The sequence below is a fragment of the Oncorhynchus tshawytscha genome, linkage group LG02 (assembly GCF_018296145.1).
Source record: "Oncorhynchus tshawytscha isolate Ot180627B linkage group LG02, Otsh_v2.0, whole genome shotgun sequence".
NCBI classification, from domain to species: domain Eukaryota; kingdom Metazoa; phylum Chordata; class Actinopteri; order Salmoniformes; family Salmonidae; genus Oncorhynchus; species Oncorhynchus tshawytscha.
Window position 1 is genome coordinate 42,611,594 of NC_056430.1, and position 22,015 is coordinate 42,633,608.

At 44.4% G+C, this 22,015-nt stretch overlaps 1 protein-coding gene across 1 annotated transcript in view; it reads left to right on the forward strand.

The window, feature by feature from the left end:
• LOC112244810 (receptor-type tyrosine-protein phosphatase gamma) overlaps positions 1-22,015 on the forward strand; it is a 295,615-nt gene that overhangs the window by 259,423 nt on the left and 14,177 nt on the right. Inside the window, exons 10-17 of the mRNA XM_042299158.1 lie at positions 920-1,028; positions 1,210-1,259; positions 1,452-2,220; positions 4,963-5,101; positions 10,791-10,882; positions 17,348-17,439; positions 20,115-20,211; positions 21,165-21,247. Of these exons, the coding sequence (XP_042155092.1) occupies positions 920-1,028; positions 1,210-1,259; positions 1,452-2,220; positions 4,963-5,101; positions 10,791-10,882; positions 17,348-17,439; positions 20,115-20,211; positions 21,165-21,247 (1,431 nt within the window). The remainder of the gene's footprint in view (positions 1-919; positions 1,029-1,209; positions 1,260-1,451; positions 2,221-4,962; positions 5,102-10,790; positions 10,883-17,347; positions 17,440-20,114; positions 20,212-21,164; positions 21,248-22,015) is intronic.

The window sequence follows — 22,015 nt, forward strand, 5'->3', positions numbered from 1 at the left end:
ATGGCTTCTGCTGCATCAGACAGTGAGGGATAGGTACGTTTCAGTTTCAGGCTTTTATTAGTCGTATGTGCGGGAAACGCATGGTATACATCGTCCAACGAAGTGCTTACTTCTCCACAACCCAACAACATTAAGAAATAATAGAAGGTAAGAATACGTACATAAAGTAAATGGCTCAGTAGAATAGAATAAACATTTTAGCATAAGTATAATACAGGAAGGCACAATTTATTGTCCAATTTTTACATGTGTATTGGGGAAGGGGGGTCAAGTATATAAACGGAGCTGTATCATTAGTCTAGTAGCAGCAGTTGTGATGTGTGTGTGTGTGTGTGTGTAGCATGAATGTGTGTGTGTGTGTGTGTGTGTGTGTGTGTGCGCGCGTGAGTGCATGTGTGCCACGGTGCGGAGAATCAGAGCAGGTGGTCAGTCCCGTTCAAGTGTTCAGCAGTCTAATGGCTTGTGGATAGAAACGGTCTCTGAGCCCGTTGGTATCAGACCTCATGCTCCGATACTGTCTTCCCGACTGTAAGGTTGTGAACAGCTTGTGGCTGGGGTGTGGGTTCCTTGATGATGCTGTTTCGAGTAGATGTCCTTGATGGTTGGGAGCACGGCCCCAGTGAGGTACTGGGCCGTCTTCACCACCCGCTGGAGGGCCTTGCGGTCTTAAGGACACAGTGAGGGGTACGTGAGGACACAAAGAGGGGTAGGGGTTAGGTGAGGATAAAGCAGATGCCATAGATCCCTAACATGGCTGTGAGCTGCCGGTATTGACACTCACGGATTGTAAATCATATGTGAATTGTTTCCTTAGGCCTTTGATGTACTGTAGTGTGGCTAGCCCATATCTACAGGTCTCAGTGGCAGTCTGTCTTCTTGACTCTCGTTCTCTCTCTCTCTCGCTGTGATCAATTTACAGAAGGCGGTGATAACCCACGTGTCTCCAGACATCCTGTATCTGTTCAGAGTCCAGGCGGTGTGCCAGAGAGACCTACGCAGTGACTTCAGCCAGACACTGCTCTTCAGAGGTAATCACACCACACACCATACCACAGCGTATACAGTACAGACCTATGGATGGAGTCACATAATCCTAACCTCCAAATAATCTTGACCTTCAAAATGATTAGAGTTACTTTAATACTAACAGCAGACACTTGTCTTTGTTTGAAATGCATGTCTAACGTTTTCCTCTGTTTGCTATTCCAGCTAACACCACCAGGATATTTGAGGGAACACGGATAGTGAAAACTGGAATGGTGAGGGAAGTGGACATCATTTGTGTTGTCCAGACGATGGCGACATAGTCATTTATTTTGTGATGTGCCAGCATGATTTGATATGATGTGATACTGACTATCTCTCTCTCTCTCTCTCTCGCTCTCTGTATCCCTCTCTCTCTGTGTGTCTCTGTCTCTCACGCTCTCCGTGTCTCTCCCTCCCTCCCCCAGCCCACTGTCTCCCCAGCCTCCTCGGCAGACATGGCTCCCATAAGCTCCGGATCCTCTACCTGGACCTCCTCTGGCCTCCCCTTCTCCTTCGTCTCTATGGCTACAGGGGGCATGGGCCCCTCGTCCAGCGGCAGTCAGGCCACGGTAGCATCGGTGGTAACCAGCACCCTTCTGGCTGGCCTGGGCTTCAGCGGAGGGGTCATCTCCTCCCTGCCTGGCTCTCTCTGGCCCACCCAGGCCCCTGCAGCCAGCCCTGGGTCTAACCCCGGCCCGGGTCCCAGCCGCCAGCCTGCCCAGCCCCAGGCCTCCACCGAGCCCCCCACAGCCCCTCAGGGTGGTTCTGACACGGACACCCCCACTGAGGAGAAAGAGGCGGGGGTGGACAGGGAGAACGAGGCGGAGGAGGGAGAGGGAGAGGAGGATGAAGGGGAAGACGACAGGAGGAGGAAGAAGAATAACAAGACAACGCCTGATGAGGTGGAGATGCATCTAAATGACACTGTGGTCAAAGAGCCCATTTCCGCCCTCACCCCCACAGCCACAGCCAAAGAGAAAGGACAGGGGCAGGGAGAGCCTGTTGCTAACAGCACCACAGTGCCAATAAGTGGAGGGGAGGACCAACTGGTCAGAGTGGACAGTAACACAGGGCCCACTGTGGAGCCAAAGAATGACACAGAAGAGAGAGAGATACAGATTCCCCAGAGCCCAACACGCTCCCCAAAGACTAGTGGGGAAGAGAAGAGCCTTTGGCCTTTCTCTGTCCACACTGGTGAGTAGAACTCTCTGTATAGCCCAATCTTTGGAACAAGGGGCAGATTTAAGCAATAAGACCCAAGGGGGGAGTGGTATATGGCCAATATACCACTGCTAAGGGCAGTTATTTGCACGACGCAAAGCAGAGTGCCTGGAACACAGCTCTTAGCCATGGTATATTGAAAATATATCACCAACCCCTGAGGTGCCTTATTGCTATTATAAACTGGTTACCAACGTAATTAGAGCAGTAAAAATACATGTTTTGTCATACCCCTGCTATACGGTCTGAAATACCATGGCTGTCAGCCAATCAGCATTCAGAGCTCGAACCACCAAGTTTATAATCCTCTTTTTAGCACTTGAGATATTCTTCACCATATTTAGACCTGTATAATGTCATTTTAGTTTTCTGGATCCCACTTCTCCCTTCTGCAGCTTGTCATATTAAACTGTCTGTGTTATTATAGATGTGCATATCAACAGTAAATATGAGACAGGCAGGGGCACATTTGAAACATTAGCCTTGGAATCAGCTCCTGCTTCAGTATGTGGCAATGCTATATTATAGCCAGAGATAAATAGCTCAATTTCTGAGTGCTACCATAATACCACCCAGAGAGCCCTAGAGAAAGTAATGGAACTATTCTACAGCCTGAGGGGCCATTACCTAGCCTGGGGGCCATTAGTTTGGGACATTCTCTGAGGCATATTTCAGGAACAAACTGCCTGCTTGCCTGACTTCCTGCCAGGGAGAAAACAGAGAATGTAGTAACCAGAGTATTTGTTTTATGAATAACAATGTGTTTGTGGATGCTCCATCATACATTTCCTTATTCCTTCTGAATTAACGGATCCATTTAGTTGAGTCGTGCCCCCGGCCTGAATGGTAAACCTAGTCACCCTCCTGATGAGTCCGACTCACACCAATGGTCTGTAAATGTATGAATATAGATTATATATATTTTTTTTAAAGTAGAGCTGAACTCATTTTTTGTCCTCAAGTGGAACTTGTTGTTTGATGGCTGAGGTATCCCGGAGTGGCCCAAATAGTCGGAATAATCTCAGGTGGATTTGTGTTTTGTGTGAAAGTGTTTGTTTTGTTTTGTGTGTTATAGTGTTATTTATGTGTTGAATTGGTATGTGTGTTAAAGCTAAAATCCTTAATTACTACAACTATTTTTGGACTTAATTATGATTTTGGGATTTAACAATGTATATACAGTATGTACCCATTGATTCTTGAAGAATATAACTTATAAATACGAGTTATTAATATTAATTTAAAAATGTTTTACTTTAAAACAGTCACAAAGATTAACGGCTGTATTGGGAGAAAACTGAGGATGGATCAACAACATTATAGTTACTCCACAATATGAACCTAAATGACAGAGTGAAAAGAAAGAAGAATGTAAAGAATACAAATATTCCAAAACTCGGATCCTGTTTGCAAAAAGGCGCTAAAGTAAAACTGCAAAAATGTGGCAAAGAAATGCACTTTATGCCCTGAATACAAAGCTTTATGTTTGGGGCAAATCCAACACAACACATCACTGAGTACCTCTCTTCATATTTTCAAGCATGGTGGTGGCTGCATTATGTTATGGGTATGCTTGTCATTGGTAATTCTTTCGGATAAAAAAAAACGGAAAACACAGGCAAAATCCTAGAGGAAAACCTGTTTCAGTCTGCTTCCCAACAGGTACTGGGAGACAAATTCACCTTTCATCAGAACAATAACCTTAAACACAAGGCCAAATATACACAGGAGTTACTTACCAAGATCAAGAGCCATGCGTCCTCCAAAACACGGCCTTGCCAAGCCGCACTGCTTCTTCCTTGCTTAACCCGGAAGCCATCCGCACCAATGTGTCGGAGGAAACACCGTACAGCTGGCGATCGAGGTCAGCTTGCAGGTGCCCGGCCCGCCGCAATGGAGTCACTAGAGCAAGATGGGACAATGAAATCCCGAACAGACAAACCCTCCCCTGGCCCGGACAACTTAGACTGCTCTGCCACTTGGGAGGCCCATGCGCACCCATAACTACCAGGGCCAGCACACACCGCATGAAACCAAACCACAAAACATAAATAAGAAATGCAAAACATCCCACCCTCATCCCTGAATGGAGGACCTCAAACATTTTAGTGTACATTTGTGTATATATAATTATTCCAACACTCATCAATTCCCCTTCAGATAGCCACAGATCAACCCATCTTTCCCAATAAATCATCATTCTGCCATTTCCTCTCGCAATACACCCCTCCGTTCTCCCTTGGTGTCTCACTAGGGACTTGAACCTGCCTACCTGCAACATTTCTGCTGAAATGTCCTCCAAAATAAAAATTTTACCGAAGAGCAAAAGGATTTTTCCTATTGACTGACATGTGGTCCTTCAAATACCTCATGAGTTTAGTTCTGTCATATCCCAACAGAACCCACAATATATGCTTGATGTACTCCAATGTTTGTCACCAAGTGTAAACAAACACTCTCTAGCCTCAAAACATGGTAAAAACTATCATGTTGATATCATGGATGGTCAGTCCTTGCACCCATAGCTATGTCTATGTATTTGAGAGTTATATTCTCCAGGCCAATCCCTCAGCTTTTTACCAAAACAGAGGCGGGGTGTCCACTTTGTTTTTGTTTCGATTAAGGATTCAAGCTTTAAAGTGTTTTGTATGTAAATGTGTTGAAGTGTTTTGTTTGTAAGTCTCCACCTCCATCCCTCCACCCCCACCCCTCCAGACAGGACCAGTGTGTCCAACATGACCCGCAGCCCTCACCCTGGGGTGGGCAGGATGGAGTGGATACTCCCCCTGGTGGTGGTCTCTGCGCTCACTCTGCTCTGCCTCATCATGCTACTGGCTGTCCTGGTCTACTGGAGGTAAGATATTATATTATTACTGTGTGTGTGTGTGTGTGTGTGTGTGTGTGTGTGTGTGTGTGTGTGTGTGTGTGTGTGTGTGTGTGTGTGTGTGTGTGTGTGTGTGTGTGTGTGTGTGTGTGTGTGTGTGTGTGTGTGTGTGTGTGTGTGTGGTGGGTGGGTGGGTGGGTGGGTGGGTGGGTGGGTGGTAGTGTCTCTCTTAACCAACCTTGCTTAATGAGCTCAGAAAAACTGTGTCTTTAACATTTGTCTGGTTTGCCACTATAAGGCAATGAAAGCCTTCTCAGGGCAGAAGATTGAGTTGCACCATGTTGTCCTCCACTCCAAGTGATCAGGGGTCCCTTTTATCTCCTCATCCTCACTGCTCTGCTCAGTCACAGCTGTCAATTAATTCCTCTACAACTCTTTCACAGAAACAGATAGCCCTCCTCTCTCTCCTTTACCTAATCACACTGGCCCCGGGGCCTAGTGGTCCTCACAGACAGGCACTCCTGTTCGGAGTGGGGTGACCTGTCCACTTGCGCACCGGGGACATCTACTTTCCTGGGCGCGTGCGCATCCGCACGCTTCTGGCCCCCGGGAACCTACTTGGTGGAGGACGACTGCTTTTTTTGGCAGCCCTCCCTCTCATCCTCCCTTTTTCCTCCCTCCCTCCATTCCTCATACCTCTCTCCTCCCCCTTCCCTATCACACTCATCTCTGCAGGGGGGCCAGCCCACAGGGGCCATGGTGCCAGGAGGGGGCCCAGCTGTGTGTTCATCTGCAGTGTGATGCCAACCACACGCACACACACACACACACACACACCACTTTCTTTCTCAACCCCAGTAATTACACAGGACAGGCTAACGACTGGCTACACGTGCTGCCTACTGCAGCCTAATACACTATACAGCACAATGGATCATTACTTGAGCTCCGTGTATTATGCTTGATTTATTTATACACCCACTCTGCCTTGAGCTGTTTCATAGGAGCAAAAGCTTGGCCGGATTTTAACGATGGAAATGTAAGGTTGATGTGCTTTCTGAGTTCAATGTGTAACTATAGCTCCTTCTCACTGGTACTGGTGATGCCATTGTGAGAGTGCGTGAGAGAGCGAGCCAATGATGTGAATGTTGGAATGATGAAAATAGAGGATGATCAGCTCCATGGAATAGTAATTAATACATCTGTGAGTGAGTGATAGATCTAGTGAATGAGTGCCGGGGTGGTATGTGATGGGAGAGGGAGAGTAGCAGGGGGAGTGTGTGGGATGTGACAGTGAAAGTCTGTCTGTCTCCCTCTCTGGGCTGTGGTGGTGACGAGAGCTGACACCTCCCAGACAATGGCTTTCTCCCCTGAGGGAACAGGATCTGATGAAAGACCAGCTCGACCCGTTCACTCTCTCCTTCCTCTCCTCTCATCCCTTTCACTCCCCCATCCCTGCTCGGTCAGAAGGGAAGGAGACCATGCAATGGAGGAGATTGAAATAGATTTTTCAGAACACTATAGCTATTCATAATTGGCGAAATGCCTACATGGTCGTCATTAGCTCAGCATCACTTTATATCTCTTTTTACTACAGCGAATATGATGTGATCACTGATTAGATTACATTTATTACACCTCGACACTCGATTTGATGTTCATATTCGTCTTTGGGATCTGAGTTGTGTGTCAAAAGACTGTATTTGCTATTAAAGGGGAGGGTTCCATCTGTTTGGCTTGAGGATATGGTCCTAGTTGGAGGGATCTCACAGATGTTTCACAGAGGTTTAAAGGGGTAAACAATACATCTATATTTAACTCCGGTAGGGCAGAGTGATTCTCAGTAACCACTCAGAGTCAGGGGTTGCTAGGGAAAGAGGTGGACCAGGCTGTTTGGGCTGGCGGATAATTTAGTCCAATGAAAAAGACTCATCCTTCTACCATGACTTCCTTCCATCCTACTCTATCTATTTTTGAATGGGGGCCCTCTTCCTCAAGTATGGGAAGCGTTGAGAGTCCAGTGAGACATTCTTCTAGTTCTATCCCTCCCTCGTTCCATCCATCCCCCTTTCTATCTCTCTGGTGGGGATCCCCCCTCCCCCGGTTTAAGGCGAGGTGGTATTGAGAGGCTGGTTAGTTAGCTCGCCACACCACACATTCCCCCTCAGGGAGTAATTGGCCAGGGGGGCAGGGATTGAGGGGGACAAGGGTATGACGCAAGCTAGGGGAGACCCTCCCCTCATTTATTCAGTCTCTCTCTCTTTCTCTCTTTCTTTCCCTCTCAATTCAACTCTCTCTCTGTCTTTCTCTCCCACTCACTCACTCACACTCGCTTTCTCTCCCTCTCTCTCTTCCTCGCTCCCTTCCTCTCTCCTTCTGCAAATGCCATTAGGCCACACTCCTGTTTTCTTTTCCTCCTCTCTCTCGACCAGAATGACCAGCATCTGCTCTCTCCTCTGCATCAAGTACCGGTAGGTAGGGGAACATCAGTAGACATACTGGTAGGGGAACGTCAGTAGACATACTGGTAGGGGAACGTCAGTAGACATACTGGTAGGGGAACGTCAGTAGACATACTGGTAGGGGAACGTCAGTAGACATACTGGTAGGAGAACGTCAGTAGACAAACTGGTAGGAGGAACCCAGATGGGAAAAGCTGATGTATATGGAATTGACTTGATTCTGTGTGAGTGCAGGTGAAGGCTCTGTGAGGTTAGAGAGGGACTCCTACTACTACTGCAGCACTCCTTTTCTCCTTGCTGTCTGTCTTCCACTCTCTCTCAAGCTGCTAGACAGAATATGTTGGGTGACATTTGAAAAAACGGACAAAATGCAAGCTTCAGAGAAATACTTTAGAACAACTTCTCAAGGCTAGCGACTGGCTAGTCATTGAGGGATCGTGCTTGTGTGTACATGTTGGAGGCAGAGAGGCTGCCAGGGCTGTATATAGTCCTGCTGTATTTAGTCTCTGCTGTGCCTTGCCTGTCGTCCGGCAGTGTGACTCAGGGGCCAGGGCTAAATGTAGCATGGTGTTTGTCCCGGGGTCAGTGTTGTTGCTTACCTGTTCCTAATGGTCAGCTCACTGTGTGTCTTTACAGGAGGTAGTTTGCATGCGTGTGTACTTTTCCCCCTGTAATAGCAGGGTGTTGTTGTGTCTGGTGGTTGTCATCTACTGAGTCATAATTGTGTGACATCAGCAGGTTTGTATTTAGGGCTGGTTCTAACCACTCTGGGGCTTTCAGGTGTAGTGTATCTGCCAGCTCTGTCGGTGTAATTATATTCAGGGCAGTTCCAAATTTTTACAAAACACATTTACTTGAAGAACAGTGCAGATGCAAAGTTTGGTAACAGACTGAAGGCACAAACAGCACAAACCGTCATTCTTTTACCAAACTTTGCATCTGCACTGTTCTTCAAGTAAATGTGTTTTGTAAAAATGTCCATGGAAATTGTTCAAAAGTAGTCCTTGGTGTGTTTAACTTTTCAATCATTGGTTTTTGCTTGACAAAAAAAAATGGGAGTCTCAGCGTCACTCTGTTCTCATGGAACTGCACTGAATATAATTACATCGTACATGTGTTTTTGTCAAATGTTAAGTGGACATTGTTAAAAGTGGTCACTGTCCATAGTTTGATTAACTTTGTATGGTTTGATTTAACTTTGCAATGATTGGTCAGCTTGCAGGCGCCCAGCCCACCACAAGGAGTCGCTAGAGCACGATGGGACAAGGAAATCCCGGCCAGGCCAAACTCTCCCCTAACCCGGACGACGCTGGGCCAATTGTGCACCGCCTCATGGGTCTCCCGGTCACATCTGGCTGTTACACAGCCTGGGATCGAACCTGGGGCTGTAGTGACGCCTCAAGCACTGCAATGCTTGAGTGCCTTAGACCACTGCGCCACTCGGGAGCTGAATGAAGATGTTTTAACCTGTCATTGACGGCGTGTTAACTCTCTCTGTGCTGTTTTGTGTTAGATAACTCACAGGGGTAAAAACAGGTTGTAATTATGTAATTACAATGAGAACTGTGTAAGGCACGGACCAAGCAGTCAACGAGAGACATCTGAGTTGGGTGCTATGCAATTATTAGGCGGATTATTTTCCTAAACTTGATGTGGTTTAGAAAGTAAGAGAAATCTAAAACCATATTGCACAAAAGAGAACTATAAGGTCTGTAAATAAATAAAAAGAAAAGTTAAATGTAAAAACAGATCTACAAAGCAGAACAGAGTATGCAACTCAAATGAAGGGTTAACTGAAGCCATAAGGGTATGCTGCATTCACAACCAAGTGGGTAGATGGTAAGTTTGTGAAGTTGGAAATATCAGTATTCACATGCTTTGAACTTGTTGAGAAATGTAGATTGGCTAGTGGCCAACAAGCTGGGTCAACCATAAACAAAAAAATACAGCTATTATGTTTGTAAACAAACTATAATGTTCAAAAAACATATTAATAGATTTTTTATAAATAATGTCAGAGGTCCACATGTGGGAGAAGTCCGGGTTAGGGGAGGGTTTGGTCGGCCGGGATGTCCTTGTCCCATCGCGCTCTAGCGACTCCTGTGGCGGGCAGGGCGCATGCATGCTGACATGGTCGCCAGGTGTGCGACTGGCTTCTGGGTAAAGCAGGCATTGTGTCAAGAAGCATTGTGACTTGGCTGGGTCGTGTTTCGGAGGATGCACGGCGCTCGACCTTCGCCTCTCCTGAGTCCGTACGGGAGTTGCAGCGATGGGACAAGACTGTAACTGACAAGACTCGGGAGATACGAAGGTCGAGAGCCAAGCGTCCTCCGAAACACAACCATGCCAAGCCGCACTGCTTCTTGACACATTGTTCGCCTAACCCGGAAGCCAGCCTCACCAATCTGTCGGACAAAACACTGTCCAGCTGGCAACCAAAGTCAGCTTGCAGGCAACTGGCCCGCTACAAGGAGTCGCTAGAGTGGAAATTAACAAGGAAATCCCGGCCGGCCAAATCCTCCCCTAACCCGGATGACGCTGGGCCAATTGTGCGCCGCCGCAGTCACGGTCGGCTGTGACAAGCCTGGGATCAAACCCGGATCTGTAGTGACACCTCAAGCACTGTGATGCAGTGCCTCAGTCCGCTGTGCCACTCGGGAGGCTCACAATGATTGTTTTTTGTTTGACATACATTTTAAAGTAAAAAAATATAAGTCCGTGTCACTCTGTTACCATGGAATTGCACTTCACCACTCTGCTGTTTTAACCTGTCATGGATGGGGTGTCAACTCTCTCTAGGCTGTTTTGTGTTAGCTAGCTCACAGTGGTCAAAATGGGTTACAACAATCCATTTCCCATCTGCTGGACAGAGGTGGTATCACCCAACCCCCACCCCATTTAAAGATAATAGGACATGGCAATTAGCGACATGCCCTCTAACAAGTACACCTGCCCCCATGCTGCAGACAAAGCCCCAAAAAAGAGTGCTGCAATTACTATTAGTATATGCAACAATTTAATAAAGTTATGTTTGTGAAGTTGGAAATCAAAATCACATGGTCATTTTTTGTTTGGACACAAAATGTTTGGTGCAAATGAATATTAAAGTGCGAAGGATGGGGATATTTAGCTGTGCTGATACATGTGGCCTCTTTCGATGTGGTACCGATGGTACTCGGCATCATGTTCCTCTCTTCTGTGGTGTACTAATGTTTCTGTCGGGTTAACTCTTTCCTCTCCTCTGTGTCTGTCTACAGGAGATTTTTCCAGACAGCTCACTTCTATGTGGAGGACAGTAGTTCTCCCAGGGTGGTGGCCAATGAGAACATCCCCGTCATCCCCATCCCAGGTGAGACATAACACAACCTAACACACCCTCAACTGGAATACACCCTGGGTGAGTTTAATTCGCGTCAGCATTTTGCTACGTTGCGTAACATTTTGTACTAAACGCCACGTTTCCCCAAAACAGTGCCCACCGTTTTTTCAAAAGCATTTGAGGTATGTTTACTCCATTTTGGTGGGTTTGGCAAGGTGTGGCCTGATCAATATGGGTGTGACCATTTGAAATACCACACCATACGATATTCGCCCTTGGGGCCACCATAGTCACAACATTTTTCAATTGTCCGTTCAGTAAATTACAGTTTCTGTTTCATTTAATGTAGCACACAGTTCTGAACATGCACCCCCTTTCTTAACACACCCTCTAGCCTGAGGGCCAAATTCAATCAAACCTTTATGCAGTGTTGTTGTTTACAAACTATTGCCCACCCTCTCCACACACACCTTATTCTGGAAGTATCTACCTGGTAGAAAATGTAAGGTTTTTGTAGAACCTACAACCATTTGGGGCGTTTATTTGTAGAACCTACAACCATTTGGTGACTATACTGAACAAAAGTAAAAATGCAACAATTTCAACGATTTTACTGAGTTGTAGTTCATATGAGGAAATCAGTCATTTGAAATAAGAAATTTAAGCCCTAATCTATGGATTTCACATGACTGAGAATACAGATATGCATCTGTTGGTCACAGATACCTTAAAAAAAAATGGGCCTCAGGATCTCGTCATGGTATTTCTGTGCATTCAATTTGCCATCGATAAAATTCTATTGTGTATTCGTTGTCCATAGTTTATGCCTGCCCATACCGTAACCCCACCGCCACCATAGGACACTCTGTTCACAACGCTAACATCAGCAAACTGGTCGCCCACACGTCACCATACACATGGTCTGCAGATGTGAGGCTGGTTGGACGTACTGCCAAATTCCCTAAAACAATGTTGGAGGCAGCTTATGGTAGAGAAATGAACATTAAATTCTCTGGTAACAGCTCTGGTGGACATTCCTGCAGTCAACATGCCAATTGAACACTCCCTCAAAACTTGAGACATCTGTAGCATTGTGTTGTGTGACAAAACTGCACATTTTAGAGTGGCCTTTTATTGTCCCCAGCACAATGTGCACCTGTGTAATGATCAAGCTGTTGAATCAGCTTCTTCATATGCCATACCTGTCAGATGGATGGATTATCTTGGCAAAAGATAAATGCTCACTGACAGTGATGTAAACACATTTGTGCACAACATTTGAGATATATAAACTGCGTGTGAAAACTGAACAAAGTGCGATGAGAAGTTATCAAGCAAAATATGAAGCAAGTGAGCGGAGACTGCTTCGCTCTATCCAATCAGGGCAGCAGGATCAATGTACAGTCCACCCTTTTATTTGCAGACAGGCAAACTAGCCAGTTGAGTTATTTAGAGCACCGGTCATGATCTTGAGGAGGAGGATGAAGCTAGTGAGCATTAGAAATCTGAAGCTAGTGAGCTTTAGAAATCTTCTCTGTATCATTTCAGGTCGTCCCGACTGAGGAAGCATTAGAAATGTTAGTGCTAGCTGTTCGGTCCGAAACAGATTCACAAATCATGGGAATTTTTTGCGCTATGGAGAGTCTTCTTCCTTCGAGGCACGTGTTGCTAGGTAAAACTTGCCTTGGCAGGCCTGCTCCCTCCGTGGCTAAAGCCAGTGTGAGAAACATGCTAACAAATGTTTATGCTATGAAACTAAATAAATACTCCACACTGACCCACACCACTTATTTGCTAGATTCATTATAGTGTTGATGGACAAAGCAAGGAAAGTGCACTTCAAAATGTGATGTAGTTTTATTTGAATTTGCAGCTGTTGTTGGTAAGAAATTAATTTTCTAGCTTCTGACATGACTTAATGCTTCTATAATGACAGTTGAAGGGTTACTTAAACATCTCTATCTATTGATTGGTAGAAGCTACTCCTAATGTGTTTTCAGATTTGAAAAATAGAGAAGGAGAGATTTCATACACTGAGTTTTTGTCTGACTTGTTTGGGGAGTGGTCAAAACAGCAGTTATTTGATAAAAGTTGGGGAAAATGCTGATTTTAATAGCAGAGAAGGAGACAAAGATGTCATACCATAGAACATTTTGTCTAACTTGTTGGGAAAGTGCACATTTTGGGGGGAGAAAGGCAAAGTGGTCAAAGTAGCTGATTTGTGTCAGAAGTTGCATGGTTGCATTTACAGTGAATGGAAAGTTGGAAGTGATGATGTCACAATGGGACCTTTAGAATGTTGAGGAAATCCCATGAAAGTGGATGGAGGACAAAAGTAAACAAAAATGTATAACTTAAAAAGTATACAACATATCAGAACGTTGTATGTAAGCACACTGGTTCTGACCAGTCTACCCGTTTTAAAGTTTGAAAGGCATTTATTTTTGCTTCGCACGTCCCACCTAACTATTTAGGAGTCTAAATGCTATGAGAGTATGTTCATCCTGGTTCTCCATCCCTCTCTATATTTTTCCTGAAAATGATTCACTGTTCTCTCTATCTGTCTCGTGTACATTGTTGAATCTTTGAAGCTGAGCCGTTCCATGTGGTTAAGTCTTGTTGAGACAAGTTATTCAATATCTGTTCTCTGCTCAGATTTAACATCTCTGATCCCTCTGGACAAGTGTAGACTAGACTGAGCATTTCATCTGAATGATCAATAAAAATATGTAAGGAAGTCAACAGAGAGGAAGAACATAGTCATCTGACTGGAAAACTAGCTCTGATATGCTCCCATGTGGTCTCATCATGGTGGATTTGATCATTTAGACTCACTAATTCAGTGAAAACTAGTGTCAATGTTTTTTAAATATTTTTTTTATTTAACCTTTATTTTGACAGGGAGTCATTCTGAGACCAGACTATTTTTCAGATGAGCCCTTGTAATTGCAAAAATATACATATATTACAAAAGCAAAACAGATATACAAAACACAATCAAAGAAAACAAACTTCAGTAAAAAATGTCATCAATCAGCTGTCTGAATATCCCTAGAGGCACCAAAACATCCACTTTTAGAGAGTTTTGGAGATTATTCCACAAAGTAAGGTGCAAAACAACTCAAATCTTGATCTTTGTCAGTCAGTATCTGCTCATGTTCTTGAAGATAGGATACATAGTGTTAGTCCAGTACTTTTGATTGGGCCAATCTACCTCTGTTTTAGCTTGATTAAGCCTTCACTCAGCCACTCAACTACTCAGTGCATGTACAGGCGCTTGTGAGTGCTCTATTAGCAGTGATATGAGAGTGTTCTTCTCTGGGAGAGAGTTCAGAGCCCAGTGTACTGTCAGCTAGTCAATAAGATGGTAAAGAAGGCCGTGGCGTGCGTAGTGCATACCGTTCCTTTAAGAGAGCAGAGAGACTCTCTGGGACTAAGGCACGACAGCCCGTTTCCAAGCTCTGATGGTTCACTTAAAGAACACAGCTGATGTCTGCATTGACTCCATCCATTCTGCTTTTATTGTCTCTCGTCTCTCTCTCTCTCGCGCTCTCTCTTTCTCCCTCACATGTGCTCTCTTTGGAGACAAATTGCTTCTTTCTGTACCGTCAAGTCTGTATACCAGCTCAGAGAACAGTGTTAAGTGGGTGTTGAGGTTTACGAGTGGGCTTTATAGAACAGTGATTGTTTTACAGCTTCTGAAATGCTAAATCCATCCCCCCACTGGAAGGCTATGTGACAGTGGTTTAATTAGGAAGAGAACAGAGGCAGAAGGAGACGGGGCTGCTGATCTGGTGTGTTTGCCCTCATGCACGTGCATACATCGGCATTCCCCCTTTCATCATATCCCTTCTTGTTAGATTCTCTCCTGAATAAAGAGATGCAAAATGTGTGCACATCTGCAAAGGTTTAGTAAATCCACATTGGCCCATAGTATTTTAATCAACTCCATTGATTAGTTTATAAATGTAAAAGACAGTTGACAAATGAAGTGAGTCAGGGAATGCCTGCCTGCCAGTGGTCCCATCTGTGTATTGTCTGTAATATGGATGTAATAACACACACCCGCACCAGCAGACAAACCCAGCAGCTGGTTGCTCTTTCCTGAACACACACACATGCACACTTTGTCCTGATGGCTCTTTCTGTGTGACAGTGGCCACCTCATCCCCATCACATCCCCTCACTAATGGGTAATTTGGGACTGACGTGGCTCATCTGACACAGATGCCACCACCTCTAAACACCCACATTAGACAATTATGGCTTTGTCCGCTTGTCTCGCTGTGGTGTCATTCCCTCCACTCTGTGTGACATGGCTAATATGTGTTCTTCTCAACATAAACTACAACAAAACTAGCTGCGTCCACAGAATGATTCTTTTCTTTATCTGTAAGGATGTCAGTGGGACATTTCATTGTCTGATGTGTGACGTACGTGCTAATCATTTCATTACTACTGGGGTTGTTACTAGTCTCAGTGGGACTCTGTGTGGAATTTTCTGATTTAAGACCGGTTTCATGGACAGGGATGACCTGATCCTAGATCAGCACTCCTACTTTGTCCCCATATACAGTATGTTGTTCTCTGAAAGTGTCTGTGGGAGAGGCAGTGAACACATGGCAGATTGCTGGTTAATTTATCACGCGGTGCCACACTAGTGGAGAGCAGTGGCACGTTGTACTGTACCTCTGAGAGACAGATACAGGCTGAGGGGACATCAATATACTTGGCCTTTAATTAGTCGGTCTGAAATATGAAAGATGTTGTAAACATAATGTTATTTACAGTGCATTCGGAAAGTATTCAGACCCTTTGACTTTTTCCAAATTTTGTTACGTTACAGCCCTATTCTGAAATGGATTGAATTTTTAAAAATCCTCAGCAATCTACATACAATACCGCATACTGACAAAGCGAAAACAGGTTTTTAGTCATTTTTGCAAATGTAATATATATATCAAAAAGTATACAGACCTTTTGCTATGAGACTTGAATTTGAGCTCAGGTGCATCCTTTTTCCATTGATCATCCTTGAGATGTTCCTACAACTTGATTGGACATGATGGTAAATTCAATTGATTGGACATGATCTGGAAAGGCACACAACTGTCTATTAAAGGTCCACCAGTTGACAGTGCATGTCAGAGATAAACAAGCCATGAGGTCGAAGGAATTGTCCGTAGCGCTTCAAGACAGGATTGTGTCGAGGTACAGATCGGGGGAAGGGTACCAAAAAATATCTGCAGCATTGAAGGTTCCCAGGAATACAGTCCCCTCCATCATTCTTAAATGGAAGAAGTTTGAAACCACCAAGACTCTCCTAGAGCTGGCCGCCTGTCCAAACTGAGCTTATCAGGGAGAAGGGCCTTGGTCAGGGGGGTGACCAAGAACCTGATGGTCACTCTGACAGAGCTCGAGAGTTCCTCTGTGGAGATGGGAAAACCTTCCAGAAGGACAACCATCTCTGCAGCATTCCACAAATCAGGCCTTTATGGTAGAGTGGCCAGACGGAAGCCACTCCTCAGTAAAAGGCACATGACAGCCCACGTGGAGTTTGCCAAGAGGCACCTAAAGACTCGCAGACCATGAGAAACAAGATTCTCTGGTCTGATGAAACCAAGATTGAGCTCTTTGACCTGAATGCCAAGTGTCACGTCTGGAGGAAACCTTGCACCATCCCTACGGTGAAGTATGGTGGTGGCAGCATCATGCTGTGGGGCTGTTTTTCAGCGGCAGGGCATGGGATACTAGTCAGGATCGAGGGAAAGATGAACGGAGCAAAGTACAGAGAGATCCTTGTCGAAAACCTGCTCCAGAGCACTCAGGACCTCAGACTGATGCGAAGGTTCACTTTCCAACAGGACAACGGCCCTAAGCACACAATCAAGACAACGTGGGAGTGGCTTCGGGACAAGTTTCTGAATGCCCTTGAATGGCCCAGCCAGAGCCTGGATTTGAACCCGATCGAACATCTCTGGAGAGACCTGAAAATAGCTGTGCAGTAGCGCTCCCCATCCAACCTGACAAAGAGGATCTGAAGAGAAGAATGGGAGAAACTCACCAAATACAGGTGTGCCACACTTGTAGCTTCATACCCAAGAAGACTTGAGGCTGTAGTCACTGCCAAAGGTGCATCAACAAAGTACTAAGTAATTAGCAAAAATGTATTTAAAAAATAGATTTTGCTTTGGCATTATGGGATATTGTGTGTAGATTGATTCGGGGTGAAAACGATTTAATCAATTATAGAATTGACAAAATGTGGAAAAAGTCAACGGGGTCTGAATACTTTTCCGAAGACACTGTATATCCTGCAAACTCATCACACAGTCATGCTAAAACACACATTCACTCTCTCTTCTCTTTCTCTCTTTTCTCTCTCTTTCTTTCTCTTCTCCCAATCACACACACATACAGACACACACAGGCACACCGTCACCCACATACGTCACCGACGTACATCTCTCTAAGTGTGATGTGTCTTCCCTACAGATGACATGGACGCCATCCCCGTCAGGCAGTTAATCAAACACATCACGGAGCTCTACTCCAACAACCTGCACGGCTTCTCTGAGGAGTTTGAGGTAGGAAACACAACACAGCCTTTCTAATATTGTTGAGGCGTGATAAGTAGGCTGCCTCTCGGATGAAGAGGAGTGTGTGTGTCTAGATGTGTGTCTGATTATTGTCATATGGCTGATGTATGTTGTCTGTAAGGGTGTACATTGCTGTCTACTGTTGTGTGAACATTACGAAGTGTGTACAGGGCATGTGCAGTATGTATTCATGCAGAAAGGTGTGTGTGTGTGTGTGTGTGTGTGTGTGTGTGTGTGTGTGTGTGTGTGTGTGTGTGTGTGTGTGTGTGTGTGTGTGTGTGTGTGTGTGGAGCAGATGGTTGAGTGTGAGGAAGGTTAATTAACAAAGGGTCTAGTTGCTGGTTGACTGGACAGGAACACACTGTCTCTGTGACTGGGTTGAGACACAAGGCTAACACACTTCCCCCAAGAGGTCCTTGTCAAATTGGGGTTATCCAGTGGGGTGAAGGTGAACATACATTATTCATACTAGGTCATTCAAACGGAGATCACACATGCAGCCACATGGTGTTGGACTAGCTGTGACAGATATGTGTAGAAATCCCACCTCTAATAAAAACCCAGTACGTACTTATCATGCACAGTACCAGTCAAAAGTTTGGACACACCTACTCATTCCAGGGTTTTTCTTTATTTTACTGTATTCTACATTGTATAATAACAGTGAAGACATAAACACTATGAAATAACACATATGGAGTCATGTAGTAACCAACAAAGTGTTGAACAAATCAAAATATATTTGAGATTCTTCAAAGTAGCCACCTTTTGCCTTGATGACAGCTTTGCACACTCTTAGCATTATCTCAACTAGCTTCATGAAGTAGTCACCTGGAATGCATTTCAATTAACAGGAGTTAATTTGTGGAATTTCTTTCAATCTTAATGCACTTGAGCCAATCAGTTGTGTTGTGACAAGGTAGGGCTGGTATACAGAAGATAGCCCTATTTGCTAAAAGACCAAGTCCATATTATGGCAATAACAGCTCAAATAAGCAAAGAGAAATGGCAGTCCATCAATTCCTTAAGACATAAAAGTCAGTCAATGTGGAAAATGTCAGGCACTTTGAAAGTTTCTTCAAGTGCAGTCGCAAAAACCATCCATGATGAAACTGGCTCACAGGAGGACCGCCACATGAAAGGAAGACCCATAGTTACGTCTGCTGCAGAGGATAAGTTCATTAGAGTTACCAGCCTCCGATTGCAGCCCAAATAAATGCTTCACAGAGTTCAAGTAACAGACACATCTCAACAACAACTGTTCAGAGGAGACTGCGTGAATCAGGCCTTCACGGTCAAATTGCTGTAAAGAAACCACTACTGAAGGACACCAATAATAAGAAGAGACTTACTTGGGCCAATGGAAATTAGACCGGTGGAATTCTGTCGTTTGGTCTGATGAGTCCAAATTGGAGATTTTTGGTTCCAACCGCCGTGACACAGAGTAGGTGAATGGGTGAATGAATCTCCGCATGTGTGGTTCCCACCATGAAGCATGGAAGAGGAGGTGTGATGATGTGGGGGTGCTTTGCTGGTGACACTGTCAGCAATTTATTTTGAATTCAAGGCACTCTTAACCAGCATTGCTACCACAGCATTCTGCAGCGATACGCCATCCCATCTGGTTTGCGCTTAGTGGGACTATCATTTGTTTTTCAACAGAACAATGACCCAAAACACACCTCCAGGCTGTGTAAGGGCTATTTGACCAAGAAGGAGTTGGACCGCAGAGTGCAGGAAAATCAGCCAACAAGTGCTCAGCATATGTAGGAATTCCTTCAATACTGTTGGAAAAGCATTCCTCATAAAGCTGGTTGAGAGAATGCCAAGAGTGTGCAAAGCTGTCATCAAGGCAAAGGGTGGCTACTTTGAAGAATCTCAAAATAAAATGTATATTGATTTGTTTAACACTTTTTTGGTTACTACATTATTCCATGTGTTATTTCGTAGTTTTGATGTCTTTACTATTATTCGAAAATGTAGCAAATAGTGAATATAAAGAAAAACCCTTGAATGAGTAGGTGGGTCCAACTTTTAACTGGTACTGTATGTAATGCAATTCAAGCAAATCATTGAACTGAAAAATACTGTTTAGAAACTGTTGGATTTGAGATTTTGAACATTGAGATATTAAAGATATGATGGATCAGACGCATAGTATATTAAGGAGTGAGATCTGTAGAATGACAGAGTTGCTGTGGAATGTGCTGGGTGGACAGGAGGAGATCAAAGGATTGCTATAGGGAAGACAGATGGACATCTGTGGACTAGGCGAAGGAGGGGTTGAGGTCAGGAGGTAAACTCAGATCCCCGGAAGGAGGAAGAGAAGGAGGAGTGTCTTAAGGGTTTGGCGAGAAGGAGGATTGTCTCACATATGCCTGTGATGGGAGAAGGGTTGGGTGGTCTGAATTACAGCTGTACAGATCCTTTGGGAATAATTAAACTTGGTTAAAGCTCCTCTAGTGTCCGTGAGTTACTTACTCCGATAAATAAGAACCTAACAAAACAAATACATTTAGATAGAGGGTTTATTTATATATGGTAATTCTTTAATCGCTTCACATAACTGACCCCACTATAACTATGACCACTCACCCCCCTCTCTCCCTTTCTCACTCAACTCCCTCCCCCTTTGCACTCTCTCTCTCTCTTTCTCTCTCTAGGAGGTCCAGCGTTGTACGGTGGACCTGAAGATCACAGCAGAACATTCCAATCACCCTGACAACAAGCACAAAAACAGATACATCAACATCGTGGCCTGTAAGTCCACTATGGTGTACACTCAAAACAACACTGACAGCCTGTTAGTTTCAAGATGTATTAGTATGTACGGGATACAAATGGTATAGATCGTCCAATGGAATGCTTACTTGCAGGTTCCTTCTCAACAATGCAACAACAACAACAATAAAAGATAACAATAGGAACATGAAGTAAATGACACAGTAGAATAGAATAAACATAATTAGTGTATCAGGTTTGAAGGTAAGACCCAGATGCAGACTGTGTCGGAGTAACAATGTTTATTACGGCAACAGGGCAGGCAAACGACAGGTCAAGGCAGGCAGGGGTCGATAACCAGAGTAGTGGTTGGTAATCCAGAGGTGGGGCAAAGGTACAGGACGGCAGGCAAGCTCAGGGTCAAGAGCAGACAGAGTGGTCAGGTGAGCTCAGAGTCAGGACAGGCAAGGGTCAAAACCAGGAGGGTGAGAAAAAGAGAGACTGGGGAGAAGCAGGAGCTGAGACGAAAAACGCTGGTTGATTTGACAAACAAGACAAACTGGCAAAAGACAAACAGAGAACATAGGTATAAATACACAGGGGATAATGGAGAAGATGGGTGACACTTGGAGGAGGGTGGAGACAATCACAACAACAGGTGAAACAGATCAGGGTGTGACAGAGTGAGTATAATACAGGAAGGCACAATTTGTGTCCAATAGTTTTTTTTTTTGGGGGGGTGCAATTGTTTAAATGGTGCTGTATTTAGCAATCATAATAGGAGTTTGGTATCAGCAGTTGTGATGTCTGTGTCTGTGAGTGCTAAGGTGCTGAGAATCCGAGGTGGTCAGTCCAGTTTAAGTGTTCAAAAGTCTGATTGCTTGTAGAAACTATCTCTGAGCCTGTTGATATCAGACCTCATGCTCATATTAACATGTGATGTTAACAAGGCAATGCAGAATGAGGCTAACATTCCTTTTCTATGTTGACAGATGATCACAGTAGGGTGAAGTTACGACCCTTGACTGGAAAAGATGCCAAACACAGTGACTTCATCAACGCTAACTATGTAGATGTAAGTAAAAAATTGATGTATTGAGTACCTTTTATCTGTCTTTATGTATGCTCAATGTTCTCTCTGACGTTATACAGTTGAAGTTGGAAGTTTACATACACTTAGGTTGGAGTCATTATAACTTGTTTTTCAACCACTCCACAAATTTCTTGTTAACAAACTATAGTTTTGGCAAGTCGGTAATGATATCAACTTGAGCATGACACAAGTCATTTTTCCAACAATTTTTTACAGACAGATTATTTCACTTATACTTCACTGTATCACAATTCCAGTGGGTCAGAAGTTTACATACACTAAGTTGACTGTGCCTTTAAACAGCTTGGAAAATTCCTGAAAATGATGTCATGGCTTTAGAAGCTTCTGATAGGCTAATTGACATCATTTGAGTCTATTTGAGGTGTACCTGTGGATGTATTTCAAGGCCTACCTTGAACTCAGTGCTTCTTTGTTTGACATCATGGAAAAATCTAAATAAATCTGCCAAGACCTCAGAAAATAAATTGTAGACCTCCACAAGTCTGGTTCATCCTTGGGAGTAATTTCCAAACGTCTGAAGGTACCACGTTCATCTGTACAAACTATAGTACACAAGTATTAACACCATGGGACAACACAGCAGTCATACTGCTCAGGAAGGAGACTCATTATGTCTCCTAGAGATGAACATACTTTGGTGCGAAAAGTGCGAATCAATCCCAGAACAACAGCAAAGGACCTTGTGAAGATGCTGGAGGAAACAGGTACAAAAGTATCTATATCCACAGT